We start from the raw sequence: 16,344 nt of genomic DNA on the forward strand, positions 1-16,344 counted from the left end.
TGTTCTTGCTTTTGTAAACTCAGATTTCCCTTTTTTTCTTTCAGCATCTCTCCCTGTCCTTTTTGCAGATGTTCCTGGTATTGTATAGGATCTTATTTTGTTTCGATGTCTGATCTCTTTTAGATGCCACATAACAGCAAATGTTTTCAACTTTTGCACACATTGGAGCATTTCCTAGATTAAATGAATTTGAAATATGATGTAAGTTTTTTTTTTTTTTTTTTTTTTTTTGTCAACTCAAACGTTCTGTCATTTCCACCACAGTTAGTGCCTTGCAAAAGTACCCATTCCCCTTGGCGTTTTTCCTATATGGTTGCATTACAACCTGTAATTTTATTTGTATTTCCTGTAATGCGCACACACAAAATAGTCTAAATTTGTGAAGTGAAATTTAAAAAATGAATTCCAAACAAAAGTGGTGCATGCATTATCACCTTTCCTATGAAGCCCCTAAATAAGATCTGGTGCAACCAATTACCTTCAGAAGTCACACATAGATTGCACACAGCTGGACTATATTTTACTGAGTGTCACATGATCTCACCTGGTCTGAAAGGCCCAGAATCTGCAACACCACTATGCAAGGGGCACTACCACACAAGTGACACCATGAAGACCGAGGAGCTCTCCAAACAGGTCAGGGACAAAGTTGTGGAGAAGTACTGATCAGGTTTGGGTTATTAAAAAAAATATATAACTTTGAACATCCCACGGAGCACCGTTAAATCCGTTATTAAAAAATAGAAAGAATATGGCACCACAACAAACCTGCCAAGAGAGGGGCTCCCACCAAAACTCACAGACCATGCAAGGAGGGCATTAATCAGAGGCAACAAAGAGACCTAAGATAACCCGGAAGGAGCTGCAAAGCTCCACAGCGGAGATTGGAGTATCTGTCCATAGGACCACTTTAAGCCGTACACTCCACAGATCTGGGATTTACGGAAGAGTGGCCAGAAAAAAGACATTGCTTAAGAAAAATAAGTAAACACATTTGGTGTTCGCCGAAAGGCACATGGGGAAACTTCCCAAACATATGAAAGAAGGTAATCTGGTCAGATGATACTAAAATTTAGCTTTTTGGGATTCAAGGAAACACTGTCTGGCGCAAACCCAACACCTCATCACACGAGAACATCATCCCCACAGTAAAGCATGGTTGTGGCAGCATCATGCTGTGGGGATGTTTTTCATTGGCAGAGACTGGGTAACTGGTCAGAATTGAAGGAACGATGGATGGTGCTAAATACAGGGAAATTCTTGAGGGAAACCTGTTTCAGGCTTCCAGAGATTTGACACTGGGATGGAGGTTCACCTTCCAGCAGAACAATGACCCTAAGCATACTGCTAAAGCAACGCTCGAGTGGTTTAAGATGAAACATTTAAATGTCTTGGAATGGCCTAGTCAAAGCCCAGACCTCAGTCCAATTGAGAATCTGTGATATTACTTAAAGATAGCTGTACACCAGCGGAACCCATCCAACTTGAAGGAGCCGAAGCAGTTTTGCCTTGAAGAATGGGCAAAAATCCCAGTGGCTAGATGTGCCAAACTTATTGAGACACACCCCAAGAGACTTGCAGCTGTAATTGCTGCAAAAGGTGGCTCTACAAAGTGTTGACTTTGGGGGGTGAATAGTTATGTGTGCTAAAGTTTTCTGTTTTTTTTGGTCTTGTTTGTTTCACAAATATTTTGCATCTTCAAAGTGGTAGGCATGTTGTGTGAATCAAATGATACAAACCCCACAAAAATAAACTTTAATTCCTGGTTGTAAGGCAACAAAATTGGGAAAATGCCAAGGGGGTGAATACTTTTGCAAGCCACTGTAAGTTTGTGATGGAAATGACACTTCTACCGTTTTTGGAGAAAAACAACAGACTGCTTAGCCTGCTTTGGCTAGTATTACAGCAGGGATATAGTTAACACTAAACACAAATTACATTTAAAAAATCTCAATTCTACCACAAATTAAATAAATTATAGCTTGTTTGGAAATGACTGATAATAAAAAATATTCTCTACACCAGCAATATTTACCTAGATTTTTCTTCAACTTCTGGACATGACACGTGGAACAATTGTCCACTGCAGCCATATGCTTCAGCGTCACTACGTTTCCATGGTAACCAAATTAACGTTCTCGTGACAAAACTTTTTTTATTTTGCCCTCAGTGGTGGAAATGACACCACTACCAAAGGATAGGTGTATTTTGTGCAGTGGTGGGAAAAGTACGCAATTGTTATACTTGAGTAAAAGTTTTAAAAAATGACTCAAAGTAAAATGACTCGAGTATAAGTAAAAAGTACAACTCCAACGCTAAGACATAATTAAAAAACTAAGCATGTGTGTTAAGTGTGTCTGCCAGATCAGAGGCAGTAGGGATAACCAGGGATGTTCTCTTGATAAATGTGTGAATTGGACCATTTTCATGTCCTGCTAAGCATTCGAAATGTAATGAGTACTTTTGGGTGTCAGGGAAAATGTATAGAGTAAAAATTACATTGTTTTCTTTAGTAATGTAGTGAGGTAAAATTAAAAGTTGTCAAAAATATAAATAGGAAAGTACAGATACCCCCAAAAATTACTTTAGTACTTGAAAGTATTTTTACTTAAAGTACTTTATACCACTGATTTTGTGTAAATATAAAGGTTCATACTCACAATAAATATTGGTGTAGATTTTATTCAATTGACTCTTTCTCTACTAGATAACATTATATAATTAAGCAATAAGGCATGGGGGTTGTGGCCAATATACCAGGCTAAGTAAGGGCTGTTCTTAGGCACAACGCATTGTGGAATATATATATACCACAAACCCCATGAGGGGCCTTATTGCTATTATGAACTGATTACCAACATAATTAGAGCAGTAAAAATGAATGTTTTGTCATACCTGTCTGATATTCCACCGCTGTCAGCCAATCAGCATTCAGGGCTTGAACCACCCAGTTTATAATGTGTAGTTATTAATGTTTTCTCATAGAAAAACATAGTAGAAGCTCAAAAGTATGGGTCAGGGACAAGGCAGAACAGTGAAATGTAGGTATAAAATGAATCTGAAAAGTAGCTAAAATACTTGATAGAGATGTGTTAAAAAATCAGGGGTGATTGTAATGTGAACTTAACATATAAAAAACATATAAAGAATGTATTAATAAAATCCCCCAAAATTGCCCTTGAGGACATAGTGCCCGTAGCTGCAGAATCACCCTGTTACATCATATCGGGAGAAGTGGTACAATTTTCAACCACTGAGGAATCTGCTATTCCTCATCTGCTGTGATGATGAATGGATATGAGACTTTATGTCCATTTATAAGACAAGCGTGTGTAATAGTGTTAGCAGTATAAAACCTTAATGTTTTTTTGGCATACTCGCCATGCGTCTATAATTCACTTTCTACAACCCCAGCTCTTAACACAGTGATGAACCAGTATGCTAGGGAGGGGCAAAGACTGGTGTAGACGTTGCTTGGCGACAAGAGCTTCCATGCTTGTCAACAGCTATCTGTTACACTAGCTAGCTGGGTTAGCAAATATTTCTTGATTAGAAAAACATTTATCTTGTCTGATTATCTGAGCGCTGTTACTGTGCTTTCGTGACGACTAACTCCATTGGCCATGGTAAGTGTTTGCTTTAATGAATGCACCTACGCTAACATAACTTTCGCAAACATTAACGTACTGTTTTATTTTATTTCACCTTTATTTAACCAGGTAGGCCAGTTGAGAACAAGATCTCATTTGCAACTGCGACCTGGCCAAGATAAAGCAAAGCAGTGCGACTCAAACAACAACACAAAGTTACACATGGAATAAACAAACATGCAGTCAATAACACAATAGAAAAGTCTATATACAGTGTGTGCAAATGAGGTAAGATAAGGGTGGTAAGGCAATAAATAGGCCATAGTGGCGAAATAATGACAATTTAGCAATTAAACACTAAAGTGATAGATGTGCAGAAGAGGAATGTGCAAGTAGAGATACTGGGGTGCAAAGGAGCAACAACAAAAAATAACAGTATGGGGATGAGGTGGTTGCATGGGTTATTTACAGATGGGCTATGTACAGGTGCAGTGATCTGTGAGCTGCTCTGACAGCTGGTGCTTAAATTTAGAAAGGGCGATATGAGTCTCCAGCTTCAGTGATTTTTGCAATTCCTTCCAGTCATTGGCAGCAGAGAACTGGAAGGAAAGGCGGCCAATGGAGGAATTGGCTTTGGGGGTGACCAGTGAAATATACCTGCTGGAGCGCGTGCTACGGGGTGGGTGCTGCTATGGTGACCAGTGAGCTGAGATAAGGCGGGACTTTACCTAGCGAAGACTTATAGATGACCTGGAGCCAGTGGGTTTGGCGATGAATATGTAGCGAGGTCCAGCCAACAAGAGCATACAGGTAGCAGTGGTGGGTAGTGTATATGGGTCTTTGGTGACAAAACGGATGGCACTGTGATAGACTGCATCCAATTTGCTGAGTAGAGTGTTGAAGGTTATTTTGTAAATGACATCGCCGAAGTCAAGGATCGGTAGGATAGTCAGTTTTACGAGGGTATGTTTGGCAGCATGAGTGAAGGATGCTTTGTTGCGAAATAGAAAGCCGATTCTAGATTCAATTTTGGATTGGAGATACTTAATGTGAGCCTGGAAGGAGAGTTTACAATCTAACCAGACACCTAGATATTTCTGCATATTCTAAGTCAGAACCGTCCAGAGTAGTGATGCTGGACGGGCGGGCAGGTGCGGGCAGCGATCGGTTGAAGAGCATGCATTTAGTTGTACTTGTATTTAAGAGCAGTTGGAGGCCACGGAAGGAGAGTTGTATGGCACTGAAGCTCGTCTGGAGGTTAGTTAACACAGTGTCCAAAGAAGGGCCAGAAGTATACAGAATGGTGTCGTCTGCATAGAGGTGGATCAGAGAATCACCAGACTGCCCAAGGCCAGACAACAGGCCCTCCGATTTGACACATTGAACTCTGAGTAGTAGTTGGTGAAACAGGCGAGGCAGTCATTTGAGAAACCAAGGCTGTTGAGTCTGCCAATAAGAATGTGATGATTGACAGAGTCGAAAGCCTTGGCCAGGTCGATGAATACAGCTGCACAGTATTGTCTCATCGATGGCAGTTATGATATTGTTTAGGACCTTGTGCGTGGCTGAGGTGCACCCATGACCAGCTCGGAAACCAGATTGCATAGCGGAGAAGGTACGGTGGGATTCGAAATGGTCGGTGATCTGTTTGTTAACTTTACCTTCGAAGACCTTAGAAAGGCAGGGTAGGATAGATATAGGTCTGTAACAGTTTGGGTATAGAGTGTTTCCCCCTTTGAAGAGGGGGATGACTGTGGCAGCTTTCCAATCTTTGGGGATCTCAGACGATACGAAAGAGAGGTTGAACCGGCTAGTAATAGGGGTTGCAGCAATTGTGGCAGATAATTTTAGAAAGAGAGCGTCCAGATTGTCTAGCCCGGCTGATTTGTAGGGGTCCAGATTTTGCCTCTCTTTCAGAACATCGGCTATCTGGATTTGGGTGAAGGAGAAATGGGGGAGGCTTGGGCAAGTTGCTGTGGGGGGTGCAGGGCTGTTGACCGGGGTAGGGGTAGCCAGGTGGAAAGCATGGCCAGCCGTAGAAAAATGCTTATTGAAATTCTCAATTATCGTGGATTTATCGGCGGTGACAGTGTTTCCTAGCCTCAGTGCAGTGGGCAGCTGGGAGGAGGTGCTCTTATTCTCCAAGGACTTTAGTGTCACAGAATTTTTTGGAGTTTGTGATACAGGATGCAAATTTCTGTTTGAAAAAGCTAGCCTTTGCTTTCCTAACTGCCTGTGTATATTGGTTCCTAATTTCTGAAAGTTGCATATCGTGGGGGCTATTCGATGCTATTGCAGTACGCCACAGGATGTTTTTGTGGTGGTCAAGGGCAGTCAGGTCTGAGGTGAACTAAGGGCTTTATCTGTTCCTGGTTAAAAAAATTTTGAATGGGGCATGCTTATTTAAGATGGTGAGGAAAGCACTTTTAAAGAACAATCAGGCATCTTCTACTGACAGAATGAGGTCAATAGCCTTCCAGGATACCCGGGCCATGTCGATTAGAAAGGCCTGCTCGCTGAAGTGTTTTAGGAAGCGTTTGACAATGATGAGGGGTGGTCGTTTGACCGCAGACCCATTATGGACGCAGGCAATGAGGCAGTGATCGCTGAGATCCTGGTTGAAGACAGCAGATGTGTATTTGGAGGGCAGGTTGGTTAGGATGATATCTATGAGGGTGCCCGTGTTTAGGGATTTGGGGTTGTACCTGGTAGGTTCATTGATAATTTGTGTGAAATTGAGGGCATCTAGTTTAGATTGTAGGACGGCCGGGGTGTTAAGCATGTCCCAGTTAGCTAGCTAGCTATTGAAACTTTGCTTAGTAGTCTATGCAATTTAGCATTAATGTTAGGTTAGCTACCACACAAAGAAGTTTGTAAACATTGTCGTGCTGGATTATTATTTTTATATTTTTTTGTTGCAGAAATCTAACTTTACCTAGCATGCCAGCCTGGTCTCATAGACTAGACCGTAACATATGTAACAGTACACTTAAATCCGGGATACTGAAATTAGTATGTTTGGTATGGTTACATGACAGATGGTTACTTAGGTTGTATGGTTACAAAGTGTATGTTTAGCAAATTCATAACATATCATATGAAATGGGCGATGGACCTCCACAAATTAATACATTTCATATGAAACATAACAGATCATTCTAAATGGAGTGTCTCAGATTTACATAGAGAATAATGTGAAATGCTTTGAGACCAGGTTGCAGCCCAGCCACAGGTTTGAGACAAGTAACTAGTTGGATGGGCCCTTAGTAATTATGGCTGGCTCTGTTGTGGACATCACCGGCTGTGGAGTTCTATATAATTCTAATTCTAATTTTCATTCTCTCAGATTCTGTCCAGAGTAAAGCCAGCAGCTGTTGGTGAGGAGATCCCAGTAAATAAGAAGATAAAAGAAAAAAAGTCACCACTTGTCGAGGACTTCCTAGTTCAAAGAGACTATCTGGGGGCCATTACATTGTTGGAGGTAAATGCCACTCTGGCTGCATGGCTCCTGAAGTGTGACATATAGGTTTATAGCGCTGTTATATCTTTGAACAATGCAGTGCTTACATTACTGTCTGCAAAATAAGATGCTCATTTTCATTTGCTCATTTGCTCAGTTTCAGCGCAATGTTGGCGAGCGAGGGGAGGATGCAGACCTGTGGTTGGCCTACTGTGCTTTCCACCTTGGTGACTACAAGAGAGCCATGGAGGTTTGAAAACCTTTATTGAATTCAGTAACATTGGTTTGGATGTGTGAAAGTATTTTCCTGTTTTTGATTGTGTGAGACATGAACTAATACCTATGTGTCTATTCCTTCTTCAGGAATACAAGGCCCTGACAGACAAACCAGACTGCCGCCCAGATGTGTGGGTCTACCTGGCCTGTACTCTCTTCTTCCTGGGGCTTTACAAAGAAGCAGAGGAGGCTTCATGCAAGGGTACCTCATCCACCTTGTTCCCCATTCTCACATTTTGTTGCTTTATTACAAAAGGTGATATGGAAAATGAAAGACCTTTTCTCCCTGACCATACGTGCTTCCTCTACCTCTTTCAGCCCCTAAATGCCAGCTGCAGAATCGACTACTGTTCCACTTGGCTCATAAGGTCAGCTTTCGCCCTTATCGCTAACTTATTCATTCAGTGCTATGGTACGAAACAACTTATATAACATAATTTGTTCTATTATACCCTTATTTCTGGTCTATTTTCTTTTTTCAGTTCAATGATGAGAAGCAGCTGATGGGTTTCCACCAGGAGTTGGAGGATGTGACAGAGGACCAGCTCAGCCTGGCCTCCATCCACTACATGCGCTCCCACTACCAGGAGGCCATCGACATCTACAAACGCATCCTGCTGCAGAACAGGTGAAAGGCAACAGAATGCACCACAGAGTGACAGAGACACCGGGAAACACTCCAAATATAATCCTGACACATGGGAGTAGCGGCACAGACTATGAGAGGGAGAGTTAGAGAGGGAGTGGAGGGAGGGAGAGTGATAGTTTCCCTGTGTTGAGACAGAGAGAAGATAACGGAGACTGGAGAGGAGGATAGTAACTGCTTGTGCAGGTGAGAGGGTGGGAAAGAGAGATTCATTGTACCTACTGTGAGTCGGCGGAGCTCATGCTGTGTTCATACTGTGTTTGCTACAGAGACTTCCTGGCCCTGAATGTGTATGTGGCTCTGTGCTACTACAAGTTGGACTACTACGATGTGTCCCAGGAGGTGCTGGCTGTTTACCTGCAAAGCGTCCCAGACTCCACCATCGCTCTCAACCTCAAGGCCTGCAACCACTTCAGGCTCTACAACGGAAAAGCAGCAGAGGTAACGCAACTTGACAAGAGAGTCCTGAGCAAATCATTCTCAAAATTTAACCTTGTTTGTCTGAATAATACTTTGTTATTGTTTGTAAGGCTTCAGTCAGTGACTCAGCAATGTACAACATTGTAGTATTAAACAACTAAAATCACATTTTCCTTCTCTCAGACAGAGCTGAAAAACCTGATAGATATCTCCTCCAGCTCCTTTGAATTTGCCAAGGAGTTAATCCGGCACAACCTGGTGAGAGTCATGATTTATCAGCCTATGGAACATAGTAGATTTGCAACTCACGTGTGTAACAGCATGCAAGCAAATTACCCTTTTGATTCTTCCTCTGGTGTTCAGGTGGTGTTTCGTAGCGGGGAGGGGGCCTTGCAAGTGCTGCCTGCACTGATTGATGTCATTACTGAGGCTCGTCTCAATCTGGTCATCTACTACCTCAGACAAGGTGGGCTGCCACTTTTATTACTGACTAGCCAATCTAATGATAACTGATTGATAACTAAGTGTGTTTTTTTTTACTGTTAATACAGTGCCTTGCGAAGGTATTCGGCCCCCTTGAACTTTGCGACCTTTTGCCACATTTCAGGCTTCAAACATAAAGATATAAAACTGTATTTTTTTGTGAAGAATCAACAACAAGTGGGACACAATCATGAAGTGGAACGACATTTATTGGATATTTCAAACTTTTTTAACATCTCAAAAACTGAAAAACTGTGCGTGCAAAATTATTCAGCCCCCTTAAGTTAATACTTTGTAGCGCCACCTTTTGCTGCGATTACAGCTGTAAGTCGCTTGGGGTATGTCTCTATCAGTTTTGCACATCGAGAGACTGAAATTTTTTCCCATTCCTCCTTGCAAAACAGTTGGAGCTCAGTGAGGTTGGATGGAGAGCATTTGTGAACAGCAGTTTTCAGTTCTTTCCACAGATTCTCAATTGGATTCAGGTCTGGACTTTGACTTGGCCATTCTAACACCTGGATATGTTTATTTTTGAACCATTCCATTGTAGATTTTGCTTTATGTTTTGGATCATTGTCTTGTTGGAAGACAACTCTCCGTCCCAGTCTCAGGTCTTTTGCAGACTCCATCAGGTTTTCTTCCAGAATGGTCCTGTATTTGGCTCCATCCATCTTTCCATCAATTTTAACCATCTTCCCTGTCCCTGCTGAAGAAAAGCAGGCCCAAACCATGATGCTGCCACCACCATGTTTGACAGTGGGGATGGTGTGTTCAGGGTGATGGGCTGTGTTGCTTTTACGCCAAACATAACGTTTTGCATTGTTGCCAAAAAGTTCAATTTTGGTTTCATCTGACCAGAGCACCTTCTTCCACAAGTTTGGTGTGTCTCCCAGGTGGCTTGTGGCAAACTTTAAATGACACTTTTTATGGATATCTTTAAGAAATGGCTTTCTTCTTGCCACTCTTCCATAAAGGCCAGATTTGTGAAATATACGACTGATTGTTGTCCTATGGACAGAGTCTCCCACCTCAGCTGTAGATCTCTGCAGTTCATCCAGAGTGATCATGGGCCTCTTGGCTGCATCTCTGATCAGTCTTCTCCTTGTATGAGCTGAAAGTTTAGAGAGACGGCCAGGTCTTGGTAGATTTGCAATGGTCTGATACTCCTTCCATTTCAATATTATCGCTTGCACAGTGCTCCTTGGGATGTTTAAAGCTTGGGAAATCTTTTTGTATCCAAATCCGGCTTTAAACTTCTTCACAACAGTATCTTGGACCTGCCTGGTGTGTTCCTTGTTCTTCATGATGCTCTCTGCGCTTTTAACGGACCTCTGAGACTATCACAGTGCAGGTGCATTTATACGGAGACTTGATTACACACAGGTGGATTGTATTTATCATCATTAGTCATTTAAGTCAACATTGGATCATTCAGAGATCCTCACTGAACTTCTGGAGAGAGTTTGCTGCACTGAAAGTAAAGGGGCTGAATAATTTTGCACGCCCAATTTTTCAGTTTTTGATTTGTTAAAAAAGTTTGAAATATCCAATAAATGTTGTTCCACTTCATGATTGTGTCCCACTTGTTGTTGATTCTTCACAAAAAAATACAGTTTTATATCTTTATGTTTGAAGCCTGAAATGTGGCAAAAGGTCGCAAAGTTCAAGGGGGGCGAATACTTTCGCAAGGCACTGTATATGGATAGTAATTGTATTTTTCTATCTCTCTCAGATGATGTCCAGGAGTCCTACCAGCTCATCAAAGACTTAGAACCCACCACACCACAGGTTCATTCCTCTATTTCCATTCACCATTTCCAGATTTCTCTCCCTCCCTTTTTATTTTTTCAACCCGTCTATCATTCGTCTCCTGCCTCTCAGCTATTTAAGGGACCAGTAATCTTACCCTCTCTTCCCTGCTCTCCATTTTCTTCTTCCTCCTTCTACAAGGATAGTGTAGTTTGCGGTGTAGTTCTACGTTTGCAGAGTAGTCATTCGTGATAGGCGTTTGTGTATTAACCTCCCCCTTTCTCTCTCTCTCTCTCTCTCTCTCTCTCTCGCTCTCTCTCTCTCTCTCTTTCTCTCTCTTTCTCAGGTTCAGGGCAGTGTTAGTCTTAATGTACATCAGCGTACAGTAAGTGTGTGTGTGCAGCCAGCTTTCTCTCGCCATCTCCCCCTCTTTCCCTATCCTCCTCCTCTCTTTGCCAGGGTTAGTGCAGCCATAAACTCAATGGATTGTGGTGTATGGTAAGTGCATATGTGCTGTAACCTCTCCCTGACATTTTTTCAGGAGTACATCTTGAAGGGGGTTGTGAATGCTGCACTCGGACAGGAGATGGGGTCGGTGAGTACCAGAGATACATTTAGATACTACACTGAACAAAAATATAAGCACAACATGTAAAGTGTTGTTCCCTTGTTTCATGAGCTTTCTGTGCACAAATTTGATTACATCTTAGTGAGCATTTCTCTTTTGCCAAGATAATCCATCTACCTGACAGGTGTGGAATATCAAGAAGCTGATTAATTTAAACAGCATGATCAATGACACAGGTGCACCTTGTGCTGGGGACACACAAAAAATGCCACTTTAAAATGTGCAGTTTTGTCACACAATACAATGCCATACATGTCTCAAGTTTTGAGGGAGCGTGCAATTGGCATGCTGACTGCAGAAATGTCCACGAGTTGTTGCCAAAGAATTGAATGTTGATTTCTCTATCATAAACCGCTGCCAACATTGTTTTAGAGAATTTGGCAGTACGTCCAACTGGCCTCACAACTGCAGACCACGTGTATGGCGTCATGTGGACGAATGGTTTGCTGATGTCAACGTTGTGAACAGAGTGCCCCATGGTGGCAGTGGGGTTATGGTAAGGGCAGGCATAAGCTACGGACGACGAACACAATTGCATTTTATCAATGGTAATTTGAATGCACAGAGATAACATGACGAGATCCTGAGGCCCATTGGCATACCTTTCATCGGCCTCCATCACCTCATGTTTCAACATGATAATGCACAGCCCCATGTCCTAAGTACCTTTGCACAATCCCTGGAAGCTGAAAATGTCCCAGTTCTTCCATGGTCTGCATAGTCACCAGACATGTCACCCCTTGAGCATGTTTGGGATGCTCTGAATTGATGTGTAGAACAGCGTGTTCCAGTTCCCACCAAAATCCAGCAACTTCACACAGTCATTGAAGATGAGTGAGAGAACATTCCACAGGCCACAATCAACAGCCTGATCAACTCTATGCGAATGAGATGTGTTTTGCTGCATGAGGCAAATAGTGGTCACACCAGATAATGACTGGTTTTCTGATCCATGAACCAACCTTTTTTTGAAGGTGCCTGTGACCAACAGATGCATATCTGTATTGCCAGTCATGTGAATTCCATAGATTAGGACCTAATGCATTTATTTCAATTGACTGATTTCCTTATATGAACTGTAACTCAGTAAAATCTTTGAAATTGTTGGGTTTTATATTTTTGTTCAGTGTAAATATATAACTATAGATTCATGTACAGTGTATATACAGTGGGGAGAACAAGTATTTGATACACTGCCGATTTAAGGGGTTTCCCTACTTACAAAGCATGTAGAGGTCTGTCATGTTTTTATCATAGGTACACTTCAACTGTGAGAGACGGAATCTAAAACAAAAATCCAGAAGATCACATTGTATGATTTTTAAGTAATTCATTTGCATTTTATTGCAAGACATAAGTATTTGATCACCTACCAACCAGTAAGAATTCCGGCTCTCACAGAGCTGTTAGTTTTTCTTTAAGAATCCCTCCTGTTCTCCACTCATTACCTGTATTAACTGCACCTGTTTGAACTCGTTACCTATATAAAAGAAACCTTTCCACACACTCAATCAAACAGACTCCAACCTCTCCACAATGGCCAAGAGCAGTGAGCTGTGTAAGGACATCAGGGATAAAATTGTAGACCTGCACAAGGCTGGGATGGGCTACAGGACAATAGGCAAGCAGCTTGGTGAAAAGGCAACAACTGTTGGCGCAATTATTAGAAAATGGAAGAAGTTCAAGATGACGGTTAATCAACCTCGGTCTGGGGCTCCATGCAAGATCTCACCTCGTGGGGCATCAATGATCATGAGGAAGGTGAGGGATCAGCTCAGAACTACACGTCAGGACCTGGTCAATGACCTGAAGAGAGCTGGGACCACAGTCTCAAAGAAAACCATTAGTAACACACTACGCCGTCATGGATTAAAATCCTGCAGCGCACGCAAGGTCCCCCTGCTCAAGCCAGCCCATGTCCAGGCCTGTCTGAAGTTTGCCAATGACCATCTGGATGATCCAGAGGAGGAATGGGAGAAGTCTCATCAGACCACATGACCAAAAATAGAGCTTTTTGGTCTAAACTCCACTCGCCGTGTTTGGAGGAAAAAGAAGGATGAGCACAATCCCAAGAACACCATCCTAACCGTGAAGCATGGAGGTGGAAACATCATTCTTTGGGGATGCTTTTCTGCAAAGGGGACAGGACGACTGCACCGTATTGAGGGGAGGATGGATGGGGCCATGTATTGAGAGATCTTGGCCAACAACTTCCTTCCCTCAGTAAGAGCATTGAAGATGGGTCGTGGCTGGGTCTTCCAGCATGACAACGACCCGAAACACACAGCCAGGGCAACTAAGGAGTGGCTCCGTAAGAAGCATCTCAAGGTCCTGGAGTGGCCTAGCCAGTCTCCAGACCTGAACCCAATAGAAAATCTTTGGAGGGAGCTGAAAGTCTGTATTGCCCAGCGACAGACCCCAAACCTGAAGGATCTGGAGAAGGTCTGTATGGAGGAGTGGGCCAAAATCCCTGCTGCAGTATGTGCAAACCTGGTCAAGAACTACAGGAAACGTATGATCTCTGTAATTGCAAACACAGGTTTCTGTACCAAATATTAAGTTCTGCTTTTCTGATGTATCAAATACTTATGTCATGCAATAAAATGCAAATATATTACTTAAAAATCATACAATGTGATTTTCTGGATTTTTGTTTTAGATTCCGTCTCTCACAGTTGAAGTGTACCTATGATAAAACATTACAGACCTCTACATGCTTTGTAAGTAGGAAACACTGCCGATTTTGCAGGTTATCAAATACTTGTTCTCCCCACTGTATATAGTTCTGCCTTGATACCCACCTGATTTTGTTTGTGTAACATGATCATGTAATTTTTCCATTACAGAGAGATCATCTGAAGATTGCTCAGCAGTTTTTCCAGCTGGTTGGTGGCTCAGCTAGCGAATGTGGTGAGTGCTCCTCCAGATATTTAAAATACTGACTAGAATGACTTTTTTGTACTGCACTAATTCAATGGTAAATATGTTTTTACACTGATGCTTTCTTTAACAATTCCTTTCCCTGTGTCTTAGACACCATCCCTGGCAGACAGTGCATGGCTTCTTGTTTCTTTCTGCTCAGGCAGTTTGAGGATGTGCTCATCTACCTCAACTCTGTCAAGGTAAGCACAGCATAATACCCCGACACATTTGTGTCCACATAGAATATTGATGTTCTATAATTATCATTCTTCAATGGATTCTAAATACTCTGAACTCTCATTGCTCACAGAGTTACTTCTACAACGATGATGCCTTCAACTTCAACTATGCACAGGCCAAAGCTGCTGTTGGCAACTACAGGGAGGCAGAGGAGGTAAAACCTTGACATGTCCTTTTGGGATTATTTGATGTCATTTTATTAACTTTTTGTAAGTGTTTTTTTGTCTGTTAAGTGTGTGCTTTCTCTTTGTCTCCCAGATCTTCCTGTTGATTCAGAATGACAAGAACAAGAGTGACTATGTGTACCTGAGCTGGCTGGCACGCTGCTGTATGTTTTCCTTCTCATTAAACGATGTAAACATTTGCTGGTATAACACTGTGTGGTTGTTCTATTGTTGTTAATGAACCCTGTTGTCCTATTTAGACATTATGAACCAGAAGGCCCGTCTGGCCTGGGAGCTCTACATGAAGATGGAGACCTCAGCAGAGTCCTTCAGCCTCCTGCAGCTCATTGCCAACGATTGCTACAAGGTTACTCTCCTTTATTAATTCCAAAATCACTCAACTTCCTAAATGTTTAATTTCCCCATCAGGACAGAAGTTATTTCATTCTGAGAGCGCTTGCACCAGTGGGGGGAAAAGTACCCAATTGTCATACTTGAGTAAAAGTAAAGATACCTTAATAGAAAATGACTCAAGTAAAAGTCACCCAGTAAAATACTAATTGAGTAAATGTCTAAAAGTATTTGGTTTGAAATATACTTAAGTATTAAAAGTAAATGTAATTGCTAAAAAAATACTTATGTATCAAAAGTAAGAGTACAAGTATAAAGAATTTCAAATTCCTAATATTAAGCAAAGCAGACGGACACTACTAGTTTTTTTTATTTCCAGACACTCCAACATTCAGACATTTACAAATAAAGCATGTGTTTATTGAGTTCGCCAGATCAGAGGCAGTAGGCATGACCAGGGATGTTCTCTTGATAAGTATATGAATTCAAAATGTAACGAGTACTTTTGGGTGTCAGAGAATGTATGGAGTAAAAAGTATATCATTTTCTTTAGGAATGTAATAAAGTAAAAGTAGTCAAAAATACCCCAAAAAACAACTTAAGTAGTGTTTTTTTTTTTTTACAGCACTGATTTGCACCATGTGTAACTCTTCTCTCTCTCTCATCTACAGATGGGCCAGTTCTACTACTCAGCAAAGGCATTTGATGTCTTGGAGAGATTAGACCCCAACCCTGAGTACTGGGAGGGCAAAAGGGGGGCCTGTGTGGGTATCTTTCAGCTAATTTTGGCCAGCAGAGAACCAAGGTAGGTACCATGTCTACTTTAGCAATCTACTGGATTGATATAGGATCATGAATGTCACCACTTTGTATAGCGTTAAAATAATCTGTCCTCAGCTCAGTGACCTACACTTTTTTTACATGATGGGCTGTATTTTGCATTGCTGAAGTCTGTCAATGTGAGTGTTTGTTTCCATAATGTGTTCAATTGTTTGTATTTTACAGGGAGGCTTTGAGGGAAGTGCTGCCCTTGCTGAGGCACACTGGGAATCCTCAAGTGGAATACATCATCAGGATTCTGAAGAAATGGGCCAAGGACAACAGGGTTTCTCTGTGATGTTATCATTCTGTACTTAAGAATGCATAGCCTATATGAAGAAAAGGGTCCTTTGGGAAAACTGACAGTCAAATGCAAAAATTCACCAAAAGTGCCAGTTTGTTCATTATACATTCATCTCTTTCCTGTTTGTTATTTTGTTAGTACATTGTATTGGTGTCGTTTTTTTGCACATTTATTCGGTACATATTTGCCTATGTGAATAAATATTTAAATATTATACCACATCTGTGCTTTTACTATCTCTGGCCTTGACATCACGTTTTAGAGCACATAAAGACCAGTGCTTATCATGCAT

At 41.7% G+C, this 16,344-nt stretch overlaps 1 protein-coding gene across 4 annotated transcripts; it reads left to right on the forward strand.

Annotated features, from left to right (window-relative positions):
* The first annotated feature begins 3,226 nt into the window (after positions 1–3,226).
* On the forward strand, positions 3,227–16,271 carry LOC112259438 (intraflagellar transport protein 56). Of its 4 annotated transcripts, XM_024434141.2 has the most exons (20): positions 3,227–3,626; positions 6,937–7,071; positions 7,208–7,300; positions 7,414–7,528; positions 7,645–7,694; positions 7,809–7,954; positions 8,111–8,158; positions 8,242–8,413; positions 8,576–8,650; positions 8,756–8,858; positions 10,608–10,663; positions 10,971–11,009; positions 11,166–11,219; positions 14,099–14,162; positions 14,286–14,374; positions 14,485–14,568; positions 14,673–14,742; positions 14,839–14,945; positions 15,601–15,734; positions 15,935–16,271. In XM_024434141.2, the coding sequence occupies exons 1-20, from the start codon at positions 3,624–3,626 to the stop codon at positions 16,044–16,046; spliced, it is 1,749 nt and encodes a 582-aa protein (XP_024289909.1). In that variant the 5' UTR covers positions 3,227–3,623; the 3' UTR covers positions 16,047–16,271. The 4 variants fall into 4 exon arrangements, with proteins under 4 accessions (XP_024289909.1, XP_024289910.1, XP_024289911.1 ...); XM_024434142.2 differs by lacking the exon at positions 10,971–11,009 and having other exon boundaries at positions 3,230–3,626; XM_024434143.2 differs by lacking the exon at positions 8,111–8,158 and having other exon boundaries at positions 3,230–3,626.
* The last annotated feature ends 73 nt before the right edge of the window (positions 16,272–16,344 follow it).

This window comes from Oncorhynchus tshawytscha, linkage group LG09 (assembly GCF_018296145.1).
Source record: "Oncorhynchus tshawytscha isolate Ot180627B linkage group LG09, Otsh_v2.0, whole genome shotgun sequence".
NCBI classification, from domain to species: domain Eukaryota; kingdom Metazoa; phylum Chordata; class Actinopteri; order Salmoniformes; family Salmonidae; genus Oncorhynchus; species Oncorhynchus tshawytscha.